At 41.5% G+C, this 16,991-nt stretch overlaps 1 protein-coding gene across 1 annotated transcript in view; it reads left to right on the forward strand.

The window, feature by feature from the left end:
• Positions 1–16,991, forward strand: part of vps35 (VPS35 retromer complex component) — a 42,604-nt gene that overhangs the window by 5,912 nt on the left and 19,701 nt on the right. Inside the window, exons 2-7 of the mRNA XM_033036422.1 lie at positions 7,275–7,373; positions 8,645–8,741; positions 9,576–9,699; positions 10,498–10,680; positions 13,331–13,544; positions 16,598–16,681. Of these exons, the coding sequence (XP_032892313.1) occupies positions 7,275–7,373; positions 8,645–8,741; positions 9,576–9,699; positions 10,498–10,680; positions 13,331–13,544; positions 16,598–16,681 (801 nt within the window). The remainder of the gene's footprint in view (positions 1–7,274; positions 7,374–8,644; positions 8,742–9,575; positions 9,700–10,497; positions 10,681–13,330; positions 13,545–16,597; positions 16,682–16,991) is intronic.

Below are 16,991 nucleotides of genomic sequence, written 5' to 3' on the forward strand. Positions count from 1 at the left end.
GACCGGGTGTGACGAGCCACAATGCACAAGTCGGCAGACAACGGGGGTAAAAGTGTGCCCAACGTTGCCCTCACCCTGATGGCCACCTTTGTGTGTGGCTGCATCAGGCGGAATGTAGAGCCAAGGCACGTGGGCACCAAGTGACACTACCTGCTGAGGTTCTACCTGTCCCCGGTGTTACGAAGGATGGGCCTGACGCAGATGCCATGCAATGTGCCAGTCAGCTGGACATTGCCGCCCCATCTGTCGTTTGTGGAAAGGTTCTTCCGGACCAACACCTGTGACCACATGTCCATCGGGCAGTGGTCAGCACGGAACGTCCTGCAGGCATTGCAGGGACAGGACTCCATGGATCTGGTAGCGTGGTTCCCAGAGCAGATTGCCCAGCTTGTCTGGCAAAATGCATCATCGCTGGAACTCACCAACAAGCACCAAGACCTGGCTTGGCTGGCGATGAGGGGAGCCCTCCCAGTTAGATCCTTCTTGCACCGTCGGAACCTCACTACCAGCGCACGTTGCCCTCGGGACGGCTGCTATGGAGAGGAGACGGTTTCCCACCTCTTTGCAGAGTGTGGATTTGCAAAGAGAGTCTGGAGAGGTATGCAAGGGTCCCTGTCACGGTTTATTCCAAACAGCTCCGTCACAGAGGACTTTATGATTTACGGACTGTTCCCAGGGACGCATTCAGAGACTGACATCGTGTGCTGCTGGAAGGTCATCAACTCGGTGAAAGACGCTCTTTGGTCTGCCCGAGCGTTGTTCACCACCCAGCGGAGCGAGATGTCCGTCAGGGAATGTTGCAGACTGGCCCGCTGCAGACTGCAGGAGTACGTGCTGAGGGATGCACTAAAGCTCGGTGCAGCCAACGCCAAGGCTCGGTGGAGGAGGACCACAGTCTAGGGTCCTTCCGCTGCTGGACATGGGGGGCAGGGTATGGTGGAGACGCCCCTCAAAATAAGGGAAGGGATTTCACCCCAGTGGGCCACTTGAGTGACAAGGGTGGGGGACAGATTTGTGAAATTTGAGCAATGTATGTAGACTGTATTGAATAATTTGTATAGCCTCCGAAAACGTCGGATGATTTTCTTCGCATGGTTTATGTATCGTATATATTTATCATCAAAGACCCATACCATCCTGGCCACTTACTCATCTCCCCGCTGCCTTCAGGTAGAAAGTACTGGAGCCTGAAATTTGCAAGTTCAGGAATCCAGATTCAGGAATATCTACTTCCCCACAGCCATCAGGCTATTAAACTCAACTCAACAAAACTCTGATCGTTAAATAGCCCATTGCACTTTATCTGTTATTTATGTGTGTATATATATATACTCATTGGTATATGGTCACACTGATCTGTTCTGTATTTATTTATGCCTACTATATTCTGTTGTGCTGAAGCAAAGCAAGAATTTCATTGTCCTATCTGGGACACATGACAATATTTGATTTGATTTGATTCCTTTATAAACTCTCTTGAATCTCTACAGCAGCACTGTTGATAAGGACATGGTTTTGTTCACCCCCTCACTTCCTCCCAAGCATCTTGCTGACATTAAGGGCTTGATTATTGTTTTGACCCCATGAGACATTAAGTTCTTGATCTCTTTCCCGTACTTCATTGCATTGTTGTTGTAGATCCAGTAACCAAGTGGTATAATTGGCAAACTTAAAGGCCTGGATAGGGTGGATGTGGAGAGGATGTTTCCACTAGTGGGTGATTCTAGGAGCAGCGAATAAAAGGACATTCCTTTACGAAAGAGATGAGGTGGAATTTCTATAGTCTGAGTAGTGAATCTGTGGAATTCATTGCCACAGAAGGCTGTGGTGGCCAAATCAATGGATATTTTTCAGGCCGAGATAGTTAGACTCTTGATTAATATGGGTGTCAGGAGTTATTGAGAGAAGGCAGGATTGGGGTTGAGGGAAAGATAGATCAACCATGATTTAGTGGTGAGTAGACGATGGGCTGAACGGCCTAATTCTGCTCCTATCATTTATGAACTTATGATGATGTCACCGTAATTCAGGGTGTGTCTACGTTGGGGTGAAATGGAATAACTAAGCTTATAGAATGGTTTGGGGTGATGACCTGAGCCATTTCAATTGTCAGCGAGATAAAATGGTAACTCATCAAAAAACTGGATGTTTGACAAGTTAAATGATGCAGGTAATGGAAATGTAGAATGGGATATAATTTACTGAAGCAAAATACTGCAAATACCAGAAATCTCAAATGAGAATAGAAATACGCACTACCACCGTTTGTCTCTCTAGCTCCATCATTTTCAGTCATATGTCTGTGTACTTACTATTGTTTTGAACCCCTTTCTCAGTTTTCATCAGGACTAGTCACTTCTGCTAATAGGTCACCTGGTTTATCCCGCTGTTTATTTCCAGCATCTTGTTTTATTTTTGATTCCCTGCACTGGATTTCTTTGGCTTCTTGGTATTCCATGGTGTCATTTGATGGGCTTGCTGTTGCTGAGGTGTCAAGGCTAGTTAGTCATAATCTCTTGTTAGAACTGGTAATTGTGTGGCAATGATGTTTGTCATTTATCAACCATTGTCTGGATGTCAAACCATGATACATGAGAGCATGGATTGCTTAATTATCTGTGGAGCTGTGCTTGGAACTCAACACTTCAGAATCTTTACTGAACTTATGCATTTTTTAACTTTCTGGTGCAAAGGTCACTGAAGCAGCTGATAGATGAGACACTGCCGAAAGAACTCTTGCTGTGGGCTAAGACTGAGCTCCAATGAGTAAATGCCTTTTTCTTTCTGCAGGTGTGAAGCCAACCAGATATGTTTTCCCTTGATAGACACAAAATGCTGGAGTGAACTCAGCGGGACAGGCAGCATCTCAGGAGAGCAGGAATGGGTGATGTTTTGGGTCAAGACCCTTCTTCAGACTAGCCAGGGGAAATGGAAATGAGAGATATAGAACAAATGAATGAAAGATATGCAAAAAAGTAACGATGTTAAAGGAAACAGGCCATTGTCGGCTGATTGCTAGGTGAGAACGTGAACCTGGTGCGACTTGGGTAGGGGAAGCATGGAGCGAGGGGGAATGCAGGGGTTATACTGAGTTGTAAGATGCCCAAGTGAAATATGAGATGCTGTTCCTCCTATTTGTGTTTAGCCTCACTCTGACAATGGAGGAGGCCTAGGACAGAAAGGTCAATGGGAATGGAAAGGGGAATTAAAGTGTTTGGCAACCAAGAGATCAGGTAGGTCCAGGTGAACTGAGCGAAGGTGTTCAGAAAAACGATCGCTTAGTCTACGTTTGGTCTCGACAGTGGTATGAATATTGATTTCTCTATACATGGCCTGTTTCTTTTATCATCGTTAATTTTTTGCATACAATAGACAATAGGTGCAGGAGTAGGCCATTTGGCCATTCGAGCCAGCACCGCCATTCAATGTGATCATGGTTGATCATCCCCATTCAGTACCCCGTTCCTGTCTTCTCCCCATATCCCCTGACTCCGCTATCTTTAAGAGCCCTATCTAGCTCTCTCTTGAAAGTATCCAGAGAACTGGCCTCCACCGCCCTCTGAGGCAGAGAATTCCACAGGCCCACAACTCTCTGTGAGAAAAAGTTTCCTCGTCTCTGTTCTAAATGGCTTACCCCTTATTCTTAAACTGTGGCCCCTGGTTTTGGACTCCCCCAACATCGGGAATATGTTTCCTGCCTCTAGCATGTCCAAACCCTTAATAATCTTATATGTTTCAATAAGATTCCCTCTCATCCTTCTAAACTCCAGATTATACAAGCCCAGCCGCTCCATTCTCTCAGCATATGACAGTCCCGCCATCCCGGGAATTATCCTTGTAAACCTCCGCTGCACTCCCTCAATAGCAAGAAAGTCCAAAACTGCACACTATACTCCAGGTGTGGTCTCACTAGGGCCCTATACAACTGCAGAAGGACCTCTTTGCTCCTATACTCAACTCTTCTTGTTATAAAGGCCAACATGCCATTTGCTTTCCTCATTGCCTGCGGTACCTGCATGCTTACTTTCATTGACTAATGAACAAGGACCCCCAGATCACATTTTACTTCCCCTTTTCCCAACTTGACACCATTTCGATAGTAATCTGCCTTCCTGTTTTTGCTACCAAAGTGGATAACCTCACATTTATCCACATTAAACTGCATCTGCCATGCATCTACCCACTCACCGAGCCTGTCCAAGTCACCCTGCATTCTCATAGCATGCTCCTCACAGTTCACACTGCCACCCAGCTTTGTGACATGTGCAAATTTGCTAATGTCACTTTGAATCCCTTCATCCAAATCATTGATGTATATTGTATATAGCTGCGGTCCCAGCACCGAGCCTTGCAGTACCCCACTAGTCACTGCCTGCCATTCTGAAAGGAACCTGTTAATCCCTACTCTTTGTTTCCTGTCTGCCAATCTTTCATGCATTTATTCTATATCTCTCTACATCACTGTCTATTTCTCTCCTTTCCCTTACCTGACTAGTCTGAAGCAGGGTCTTGACCTGAAACGTCACCTGTTCCTTCTCTCCAGAGATGCTACCTGTCCCGCTGAGTTACTCCAGCATTTTGTGTCTATCTTGGGTTTAAACCGGCATCTGCAATTCCTTCCACACATTATGTTTTCCCTTGAATTGAATTGGTGTCAAGGAACCCTGGAAACCTGACTGTCGAATGGGGTCTTGATTGCAGGATAGAATTTTTTCCTCCATTTTTGAATCCTTCATTTTGATTGCAATCTGGTCTCATGTTCTTGGCTGTAAATAAGTACCCATATTCAGGATTAATTCCGGGTCTCTGGCACTTTTAGGCAGCAACTTTATGGTCAATGTACTGCCTGTAGTCTTGAACTGAATTAAAACATACAGTAGCTGTAAAGGGGGACATAGCATCACTTGGAAATTTAAGACTGAAAATGGATAATTTATATTTTTTAGTGACCAGAGTTATCAATGTATAATATTTTGTGTGTTGGAAAACAAAATATAGTGGCACAGCTGGTAGACTTGCTGCCTCACACACCAGAGATCTGTGTTTGATCCTGTCCTCGAGCACTGTCTGTGTTGAATTTGCACATTCTTCCTGCAAGCGTGTGCGTTTCCTCCCACATCCCAAAGATGCATTGGCTTTGTAGGTTAACTTGTCTCTGTAAAGTTGCCCCTAATGTGTAGGGAGCGGGTGAGGAAATTGTGATAACAGAACTTGTGTGAATGGGTAGACAAAAAAGCTGGAGAAACTCGGCGGGTGAGGCAGCATCTATGGAGCAAAGGAATAACGAGGTTTCGGGTCGAGACCCTTCTTCAGACTGATGCCTCCTGACTCCGCTATTTTTAAGAGCCCTATCTAGCTCTCTCTTGAAAGCATCCAGAGTACCTGCCTCCACCGCACCCTGACTTAAAGGAAAATGTGGTGGCGCCCAGTAGATCTCATGGATCATGAAAGCAAGCCACTTCTGTAATTTGTCTTGGGTAGGTCATGGATAAGACATGAATTGCAACAATTATTCATTCATATATTCTCTCCTAAAGTAAGTTGGGCAGTGGGGGAGAGAAGGGTAGAAAGAGATCAACCAAGGACAGAAATTGGGCACAGTTTTAGATTCAAGGAGGTGGTGTATCAAATTGCCAGCACCTTTTCTGTAATTGCAGTCCATTTTTTGCCATATTCCAAAGAAAGATAATAGTCTGAATTTGCTAGCAGTTATGTTGTAGCTGCTGGAAGTAAAACACAAGTGCGAGCACTTTGGGGATTCTGCAAAATGCAAAAGTCCTGAACTTGACTAATCTCTGCTATTAATTTCCCACCGGTGCTCTTTAGCTGCTCTCTGCGTGAGGTGTAGCAGAAGCTTGGTAAGATTTCTTTGCACGGGGACTGAGCAACTTGCTGTTGGATCCTGTAACATATTAGATCTAGCACCGGACATTTGTAGGTGTGCAGAGAAAAGGTAAATGAATGGGAGCAGGAATAGGCTGTCGAGTACATGGAACCTGCTCCAGCATTCAATAACATGACTGAGCATATCCAGGTCACCGGCCAGTTCCCCATTAGCATTCTCCCAAAACTTGTAAAATCCATCTATCTTGACCTTGAATACACGATGAAGGAGCCTCAAGGTCTCAAGGTGGACACATAATTTCAGTATTTCATCATGCTGTGAGAGAATAAATCCCCCATCTTCTGTGGGTGAAATTCACCTTCTCTCCTCAACCCCAATGAAAATCCCCCAATTCCCCAGAGGAAATGCCCTGTACAGCAACAACTTCCTCAAATTGTTTCAATAAAATCACATTTCCTACTTTGAAACCCATGCAAGCAAAAGACTGGCTTCATCTTTCCTCCTAAGGTGCTTACTTTATGCCTATATGATCAACTTGATCACATCGTCTTGAATGTAAATACTTCTTTTAAGTTGAACAAAACCTTGTGCAGATCATGAACTTGGTGTGATATCAGGCCTGTACACTTGTGGTAATACTTCCATTACTTTTGTACTCTTTCCCTTGCAACAAATGGCAATATCACACTTGTTTTATCTCCATGCTAACTATGCTTGAACAAATCTTGGTATATCAAAATATCAAATCTTTATTCTTGCAGCCAAAATGGATGATCTCTCACTTTATCATTCCACCTGTCATAGCCTTTGTTGAATTTGTTGCTATGTTAACTTCATTTATATACTATAGTGTTTTTAATTTAGTGCTTTGGTAATTTTTCAAAAGCTTTAAAATGAAATGCATAATTAAATGCTTCCGAATGAAAGGAGTATTTGAAAACCACGAAAATCTTAGGCTGCACAAAGTCACAAGGACAATGCTGAAAATCTGAAATAAAAGTTAAATATGCAGCAAGTTGGACATCCCTTGATAGTTTTGGGTTAAGGACTTTTCAGCAGAATCTTAAATATCCAAGTTAGGGCTGTTACTTGATTAGGTAAGTTTCCAGTAACTGGGACTAGATCTGTTATTCCATGTTATCTCATTTATCTGCTGAGTTGCTACATTCATCCAAGACCTTGACTGTGGATTCCTGGTATTTGTCTGCAAAGTCAGCCCCATACATCTAAAGTAGATTGGTTTGGGTCAATAGAATGTGAGCATTGAGTTTGGGGAAATGGGTTGCAATCAGGAAAATCTGAGAATCTTCACAGGAGGAGATAAGTGTGAAAAGGTAACATAACTGGTGAGAGTTCATGTGTGTCTTTGTGAAGCAGAACTTGTTGATTGTAATTTTTTTATCTTAATGGTCATTCTATTGTTTGGCAGCCTACGACTCAGCAGTCTCCTCAGGATGAGCAGGAAAAGTTGCTTGATGAAGCTGTTCAGACTGTTAAGGTCCAGTCTTTCCAAATGAAACGATGCTTGGTAAGTTACCGTTTTTCTGGCACATTTTTGAATGTGGTTGCAGGAAAGAAGTAAAATGTCAAGAATCAAAAATGTTTAATTGCCACATGTGACGGGACTGAAAGAGTGAAATGTTTACTTGATGTAGCTTTACAGGCACATTAAACACAATATAACAAATAACAAATAAATGAACAGTTTTACTAAGTAAACATAGATCAAAGTACATAATCAACCGTTGTACACAGTCTATGGTGATTCAAAGCTGAAGTAGGGTGGTTCAAGGCCCTGATTGTTTGCAGGGAAGAAGGTGCTCTTGAACCAGAAGCCAACAATCCTCGGGCTTCCCGATGGTAACAGCAAGATGTGTGTGGCCAAGGTGTTGTGGGTCTTTGATATTAATAATAATAATAATAAATACTTTATTGATCCCCTCAGGGAAATATTAGCTGCTTTCTTGATGCAACACTTCCTCTTTGGTGAGGAGGTCAATAGCTGAGATGGTCAGGGCAATGTACACCACTTTCTGTAACTTCCTTCCTTAGGCATTCAAGTTACTGAACTGCAACCGGTCAGTGTGCCCTCATCATATGGGTTTATGGATGGCTCTGGTTTTATCCATGAAGATGGACTGGAAACCATGTTTCTGCTGAGTTAGCAGTTTGGGTTGGGTGGACTATTAGGAATTGCCTGTATTCTCCAAAGTTGAATTTGGAGGTGGGGGTGGAGGGGTGCAATATTCTGAATAAACAATGGCTAATCATTCAAGGATTCACCAGAGATGCCAAACCAAATCATTCAGTTCAACAATGAATCATTTTGCTTAAATCAAAGAGAGCATAGTTTTGAGCGAATGTGACTATCTGGGGGAAAGGTTGATATATTATTGACATAATAGTGGAGCATTTTACATATAAATAGAACACAGAATAAACTTTGATTGTTGTGGGAATTTCCAGAGATATTGTTTAGCGGATAATGGTCATTTTATGGTAAAATTAGGACTGCTTCTAATTGGAAGATACACTTCTGAATTTTTGTCAATAGTGGTGGTATTGGTTGGGTTTATATATGTGTCCAAACGTTACCAGTTGTTGCGCATTTTTATGTTTGCATAGTCAAAGCAATTTTATTAATAACCATGCTGAATGTGCTGTTGGTTTATTATGGCTATGACAAAGCTTGGATATTGCCAGTTTATTTTGCATTAAGTTATAGAGATGATTCGCATTAAAAGCTTCCAGTTTATTATGTAAAATATCTCTAACAGACAATTGTTTCTTCTGATTCAGGACAAGAATAAGTTGATGGATGCATTAAAACATGCTTCAAATATGCTCGGTGAACTGCGAACCTCCATGTTGTCACCAAAGAGTTATTATGAACTCTGTATCCTTAAATCCTGGATTTATCTTTACATTGTGAGGAAAGTGGTTGGGGGGAGGCTAGAGAAACGCGATGGTTTATTTATTACACCAGTAGAGAAAGTAATGAGAAATGTTTTACCACAGGGCGGCACGGTTGTGCAGCAGTAAAGTTGCTGTCTTAAAGGGCCTGTCCCACTTTCACGACCTAATTCACAACCTTTTTTACTCGTGAAAATGTTTCATCATGCTAGAAAAACGCCCGACCTATCTGATACTTACAACTAGCATCACGGCCTGCTACGACCTACCTACGACCTTGTGACGACCATGCTGAGAGTATGTCAAGGGCAAACTTGGCAGAGGTCGTGAAAGTGGGACAGGCCCTTTACAGCACTTGCAACGCCGGAGACCCGGTTCGATCCCAACTGCGGGTGTTGTCTTTATGGAGTTTGTACGTTCTCCCTGTGACCGTGTGGGTTTTTTCCGAGACCTTCGGTTTCCTCCCACACTCCAAAGATGTACAGGTTTGTAGGTTCATTGGCTTGGTATAAATGTACCATTTCATAAAATGAACTCGTACTATCAAATTCCCAAATGCATAAGAAATTAATTATTTTACAATTGTCCAGAATTATTGATTCTTCCTCCCCCACCATGCCCTACATATAATCACATTCTTCCAAGAAAACAGTGTTACATTCCTATATATTATGTATTGTATCAGCTTCATTCTGCAGTTTTCAGTGGTCAGTAGATTCAATGATTGTTTTAAGATTGTTTGATTAAAAAATGTTCAGTTTTACCATGCTTTTTCTGGAAAGTTTTGAATGTACAATGACCCTTAATTCATGAATAGACATGGCAATTTCAGATGAATTGCATTATTTGGAAGTTTACCTGACTGATGAATTTGCCAAAGGGAGGAAGGTGGCTGACCTATATGAACTAGTTCAGTACGCTGGCAATATTATTCCAAGGCTGTAAGTATATAAATTCATTTGCAGGATAAATGACTGTAAAAATGTAATTATTGTGGTCTTGTCAAACACAAGGGTTAGCACTACACGCTACAAATCCCAGCTGTGGAGACACTGGTATCGTCTCGTTGTAGGACATTGATCATTCTTTTAGTCTGGATTTTTAATTCATGTATTGTGTTTTTTTAAATATAATCTATGGTGCTTTTATGTGATATACTAAGATTTTATATGTACTTTATGATATTCTTTAATATGCAATGAATTTTTATGTAATGTTGCCCCTTGTCTGGACCTTGAGTCCGTAATAAAGTGTATTATTATTATTATAATTATATTCTACTTTGTAGGTTAATGACAATTTAATTGCCTCCTTCCACGGTGATTATGTGTGCCAGTCTGCGACCCTGTTGTGCTTATGCATCTGGTTTTAACCATTGATCATGGTTCAGTATCTGACTGGCTTATGAATTTAAATACAAATCTACTTAACTGAAGTTCCCTTGTTTTTTTCTAAAATATTTTTAATTGCTCTTCCTGCTGCTAAATTACAACCCAGTAATGTGGAATAAAATGTTCTACAAGTTTATTATAGCCATTGTAAGTTAGATGTAGTGCTCCATTTTGATATTTGTTTCAAGCACTAAACTAAATCAGTTAATCTTTTCTGAAAGGAGCTCTTATTGAGTTAATGGTTGTGAAACTTTGCTACAATATGTGGTAATTATTTTCGAAGTACCACATCAAATTGGATTTTCAGCCATGCTGAGTATGTGTGTTTTTATTTTGCAACGTGTTCAGCTACTTGCTCATCACTGTTGGAGTTGTCTACATCAAGTCATTTTCGCAGTCCAGGAAGGATATTCTTAAGGATCTGGTAGAAATGTGCCGTGGCGTACAGCATCCATTACGAGGGCTCTTCTTAAGGAACTACTTGCTTCAGTGTACCAGAAATATTTTGCCTGATGAAGGGGAAGAGACAGAGTAAGTATACTTGTGTTTAAACCGGTGATTCACTTTGGCTTGCGTTTGCAAGGGAATTGAAGCAACCACAAAACATCGATAATAAATACTAGGTTGTTTTTCCTAAAATATGTTGTATTATTTGCAGTGGACTCGTGGATTGCTCTTCAGTCCTTTGTCCATGTTGCTGTTCTTCAGATATGAGCATGGATGGTGAGTGCGTGCTGATCACCACAGATGTACTGTGGTTCGAGTGCATTTGTCCTCAGAATGTGGGCCAGGTGAGAGACGAGAGTCTGCACTTGCTGGAATCTGGACCACAAATGTGGCTGTCTCCCTCGACATTCCTGCTACAAGATCTTTGGCCCATAATGTTGATCATCCCTTTTCAACCACAGATGCTGCATTCAGCAGTGCGCTTATCCAAGTTTTTTTTTAAATAAGGTGATTTTGCTGAGTTAGGGGAAAATTGTGTTGAATTGATAGGAATAACCTCTGAATTGTCTGAAAAGTAAAAGAGAACTGATCTAGTTTGAGGAGTTTTGAAAAGTGGGATTGTGTGGATTGGAGGGTAACAAAATGACCTTGCTCTTTAAGAAAGAAGGGAGAGGATTGTTGACTTTTAGCTGGATATTAATAATAATAGGAAAACTGCAAAAATGTATCAATGAAGACACCTCAAAAAGAATGATAGGATAACCAAGTCAGCATAGATTTAGGAGTAGGAAATTATGTTTGACTAATCTTATCAAAATTCTGAGAATATGTATTTAGTAGATGGGATTGGTGGATCTGATCTTTGTATTTTCATAAGGCAGAATGTTGGCTAAACGGCTATGGGCGCTTATCTGTACGAAGTTTGTACATTCTCCCTGTGACCTGCATGGGTTTCCTTTGAGAACTTCGGTGTCCTCCCACACTCCAAAGAAGTATGGGTTTGTAGGTTAATTGGCTTCGTATAAATATAAAAATTGTCCTTAGTGTAGGATAGTGTTAATGGGCGGGGATCACTGGCCGGTGCGGAGTCTGTGGGCCGAAGGGCCTGTTTCCGGGCTGTATTTCTAAACTAAACTAAACATTGGATTACATGGAACTGGGGATAATATACCAGTGGGGATTGAGTTGAATCAAAGAAGGAAAACATAAACTGTGAATAAATGGGTTCCTGTCAGTTAACAGAGAGACCATGACTCGTGAGGCCTGCAGAACCTTGATTGGGCCTAACTATTCGTAATGTATTTGGCTGGCTCTGGATGACCTGTTCCTGCTATTTAAGTTCCAATAACAATCTTGCTCATTCTCCCATCACGTTTCCAGCACTGATAGCTGGTTACTTATTCAAAGGTAGAACCCTGACATGTTTTCCCTTTCCCTACCCAGGTTTCCTGCTTTCCATTAGACAGCTATAATTGTTGCCGTTGCTGGTGAGAAATGGGGATCGAACGTTTCTCATCTATATTGACCAATTACTCACTGGTTGTCAATCTTGGCTGACCTTCACTTTGTATCAGGAGGATGTTAATTTGAAAAGCCTTCCTCTTGAGAGTGGAGGATGTAATTTGAGCTGAAATCTCAGGGCAACATTGGTGTCTTTAGATTGAATTGTTGTATCAGGGGGATTTAAGATGCATGGTAGTCATTATCATTGGGACAGCTATCTCCCATCAACATTTTTATTGTCGTTAATTTTGCTGCCGTGTTGAGTGCTGTTGCACAAGTCTCAAGTGCGACAGTGGCATGGTATAAGTTATCTTTGTTTTCCTTAACTTAAATCTGTAAATATGTTGTAAAGTGGCTGTGGTGCAGTGCCTAGAAAAATAGATAACTTGGAAAGGATGAATATAGCAATGTTATCATCATGTTAGGTTAGCAAATGACTTGGTCTTGCTCGATTACATCCGAAATAATGGAGGCCAAGATAGATATGAGAACCCTCTAATAGATTTGTAACAGTTGACAAATTGGGGTGATGCTGCAGGGCTGGACGACTTTTATTTGGAACCTGAGTCTGATACGTTTGCTAACTATGGGCAGACTGTAATGTTGGAATAAATTGATCAAGGCAAAATTATTTGTTGAGTGCCAGCATTTTCATGATGAGCGATTTTATTAAAGGCTGATGAACCTGATTACCATGGGTGAAGATATTAGACAAAATTGGAAATAAGATCTTTTGGCTAAGTCTCTTGCATTACTAGCTAAAAATTGGGACTTGACCACCTTCCCTTGTACACTACCAGTCACAGCCTGCCACACTGAAAGATACGTTCATTCAGTATTCTCCAATTAACCAATATTCAATCTGTATTAGTTACCTCCAATTCTGTGTGATCTAATATTATTGCTGGACAATAGACAACAAACAATAGGTGCAGGAGTAGGCCTTTCGGCCCTTTGAGCCATTCAATGTGATCATGGCTGGACCTCCTCAACTATGTAGAACTTGATCAAAAAAACATCAAAAAATCCAAACACAAATGTCCAATAGTTCCCTCTTACACTACTGAAAATAAACTGATTTTTTCATAATCTCTGCAAATTGTTACCAAGCAATAGAATTGTTATAAAATGTACTTTTCCCGATGTTTTGGGAATTTTATTTCACGGGTAATCCAAAAGATAGTCATCTTAATTACATCTGAGCTTTCAACTTTGTGCTTTTGAATTGCAGAGAAGTTGTAACTGGAGACATCAATGATTCTATGGACTTTGTGCTACTGAACTTTGCAGAAATGAACAAACTCTGGGTGCGAATGCAGCACCAGGGTCATAGCAGAGACCGCGAAAAACGTGAACGAGAACGTCAGGAACTAAGAATCCTTGTCGGTACAAATCTAGTCCGACTTAGTCAGCTGGAAGGCGTTAATGTGGAGCGGTACAAACAGGTACACGCTCTGCCTCTGTGTCTAAATATCATTAATTTTCTCGATATCTACCAAAGGTGACCAATTCACCAAATTTGCGCAGTTTATTAATATAATATAGAATAAAGTGCTGTTATATAGGATTTTTACTTGGAATTGAATTTTCCATCTGAATTTTCAGAATCCTACGTGGTTTCACTGGAATTTTGGATGAGAGGGGATCTTATAGTCCACTCTCAACACGTACTTATTAGTATGACATTCTTAAAGTATTGGACAGGGTAGATGCAGGAAAAATGTTTCCGATGTTGGGGGAGTCCAGAACCAGGGCTCACAGTTTAGGAATAAGGGGTAGGCCACTTAGGACTGAGATGAGGAAAAACTTCTTCACTCAGAGAGTTGTGAATCTGTGGAATTCTCTGCCACAGAAGGCAGTGGAGGCCAATTCACCGGAAGTTTTCAAGAGAGAGTTAGATTTAGCTCTTAAGGTAAAGGAATCAAGGAATACGTGGAAAAAGTCAGAGTGGGGTACTGATTTTAGATGATCAGCCATGATCATGTTGAATGGCGGTGCTGGCTCGAAGGGCCGAATGGCCTACTCCTGCCATTTAGAAACATAGAAATTAGGTGCAGGAGTAGGCCATTCGGCCCTTCGAGCCTGCACCGCCATTCAATATGATCATGGCTGATCATCCAACTCAGTATCCCATACCTGCCTTCTCTCCATACCCTCTGATCCCCTTAGTCACAAGGGCCACATCTAACTCCCTCTTAAATATAGCCAATGAACTGGCCTCGACTACCCTCTGTGGCAGAGAGTTCCAGAGATTCACCACTCTCTGTGTGAAAAAAGTTCTTCTCATCTAGGTTTTAAAGGATTTATCCCTTATCCTTAAGCTGTGACCCCTTGTCCTGGACTTCCCCAACATCGGGAGCAATCTTCCTGCATCTAGCCTGTCCAACCCCTTAAGAATTTAATAAGTTTCTATAAGATCCCCTCTCAATCTCCTAAATTCTAGAGAGTATAAACCAAGTCTATCCAGTCTTTCTTCATAAGACAGTCCTGACATCCCAGGAATTAGTCTGGTGAACCTTCTCTGCACTCCCTCTATGGCAATAATGTCCTTCCTCAGATTTGGAGACCAAAACTGTACGCAATACTCCAGGTGTGGTCTCACCAAGACCCTGTACAACTGCAGTAGAACCTCCCTGCTCCTATACTCAAATCCTTTTGCTATGAAAGCTAACATACCATTCGCTTTCTTCACTGCCTGCTGCACCTGCATGCCTACTTTCAATGACTGATGTACCATGACACCCAGGTCTCGCTGCATCTCCCCTTTTCCTAGTCGACCACCATTTAGATAATAGTCTGCTTTCCTGTTTTTGCCACCAAAATGGATAACCTCACATTTATCCACATTATACTGCATCTGCCAAACATTTGCCCACTCACCCAGCCTATCCAAGTCACCTTGCAGTCTCCTAGCATCCTCCTCACAGCTAACACTGCCCCCCAGCTTAGTGTCATCCGCAAACTTGGAGATATTGCCTTCAATTCCCTCATCCAGATCATTAATATATATTGTAAATAGCTGGGGTCCCAGCACTGAGCCTTGCGGTACCCCACTAGTCACTGCCTGCCATTGTGAAAAGGACCCGTTATGTTTCTATGTTTCCCAGTAATTGAAATTCCAAACAAAACTGCAGATGTTAAATCTCAAAGACAAGTTAAATGTGCTTACTGGCAGTACTTGCATATTACAGACATTCCCTTTTCTACATATTCCTCCCACACTTCTTGTCCTACTGGGAACCAACTCTATCCCATTACCGATGAAGGGTCACAAACTTGAGACATTGACTGTTTATCTTTCCACAGTTGCCTGACCCGAGTTTTTCTACCAATGACATCTATGCACAATGGCTGCAATATGTGTATAAAATACACTGCATTTAATCATCCATATAGCTCAGAGAGCACCTCCCAAACCCATTGCCTCCACCGCCAAGAAAGATGTGTGCTACATGCACCGTGGCAATATCATGCACAGCATAGGTCCTTTCAAGTTACACGCCCTCCTGAGGTGTAAATGTATTGCTAATACCTTCATCATTTGCTGGATCCAAGTTGTGGATCTGCCCCCTCGACGGCATTGTGGAACTATCCTCACCACATGGACTACAGGAGGGTCACCATCACCACCTTGAGTATTTTCAAGATGAGCAATAAATGCCAACAATGCCCAAACCTAAAAAAAATGTTTTTGAAACCTGACAGAAATATTATTTATGAGTTGTACAACATGGATAAAGGCCCTTTAGCCCAACTTGTCCATGCCGATCAAGATGCCCCATCTAAACCAGTCCCATTGGCTGGTGTTCAGCCCATATTCCTCTAAAGGTTTCTTATCCGCGTACTTGTCCTGGTGTCTTTTAAATGTTGCAGAATGCTTGAGAATATTCCTCTATTTTTTGGGGTTTTACTGCGACCATACTGGTTTTGCTTTCAGCCTCTAGTTATGCATCATACTGTGTGATGTTTAAATGCAGAAAGCACTGAGGCATTCTAAATAGAATACATTTGAATTTGAAAGATGAACATTTGAGATTTGAATCCTATGTAGAATCCTAGGTTATAAAAGGATATGATTTACTGGAACAGTGGGAATTTGTTTTTGGAAGATTATTATCTGGTAGCTTACCACGTCCCATAAGCACTCTGCAGTGCTTACGTAGCCAGGATCACTTCAGAGTGCAGTGACCTCTATAAGTAACGGTGCAGCGATTTTGCCATTTGTGAGATTCTACAAATAATGTATTAAATATTTGTCTTTTGGGTAGTAAAGAGCGAGAGGAATATTATTGCAGCACTGGAACCAATACTAAATCTGACTTATTAGATCAGGTAGATTGTGTTTCTGTTTATACTTTCATCTGCCTCTGGTCACACTCTGCTTCCTTGGGACTGGAATGTCAGGCTGTTTTGATTTTAAATACTTGGCTCAAATCTACAATCTTCGAGTTGGGAATGCTTTGAACTGACTAACTAATCGTTATTTATTTTTCTCTAGATTGTGTTGACTGGAATATTAGAACAAGTTGTAAACTGCAGGGATGGTTTGGCTCAGGAGTATCTCATGGAATGTATTATTCAGGTAGCGTGTTCTTTATTTTTGCAATTTTATTCACATGTGCTGCAGCTTAATAAAAAAGCAGTTTAAGAAACTGTTACTGCAGTGTCTCAGATTCTGCATGTTTCAAATTTGCAGATCCGCTGCAAGATGGTGGCAGACAACAGTTTGTGCAGGGTGCAATTTAGTGGCAGAATAATGACTTGCTCTTTTAGTGCAACAGTTTAATTATGTAGTTTGTGTCGGTCACTGGTCGGGAGCAAATGCAACAAAACGGTAGAAGTAGGAAATAACTTTTTGCAAATCTGTTAAAAGGGACAATTATTAAAATGTG

Source organism: Amblyraja radiata, chromosome 17 (genome assembly GCF_010909765.2).
Source record: "Amblyraja radiata isolate CabotCenter1 chromosome 17, sAmbRad1.1.pri, whole genome shotgun sequence".
Lineage (NCBI taxonomy): Eukaryota > Metazoa > Chordata > Chondrichthyes > Rajiformes > Rajidae > Amblyraja > Amblyraja radiata.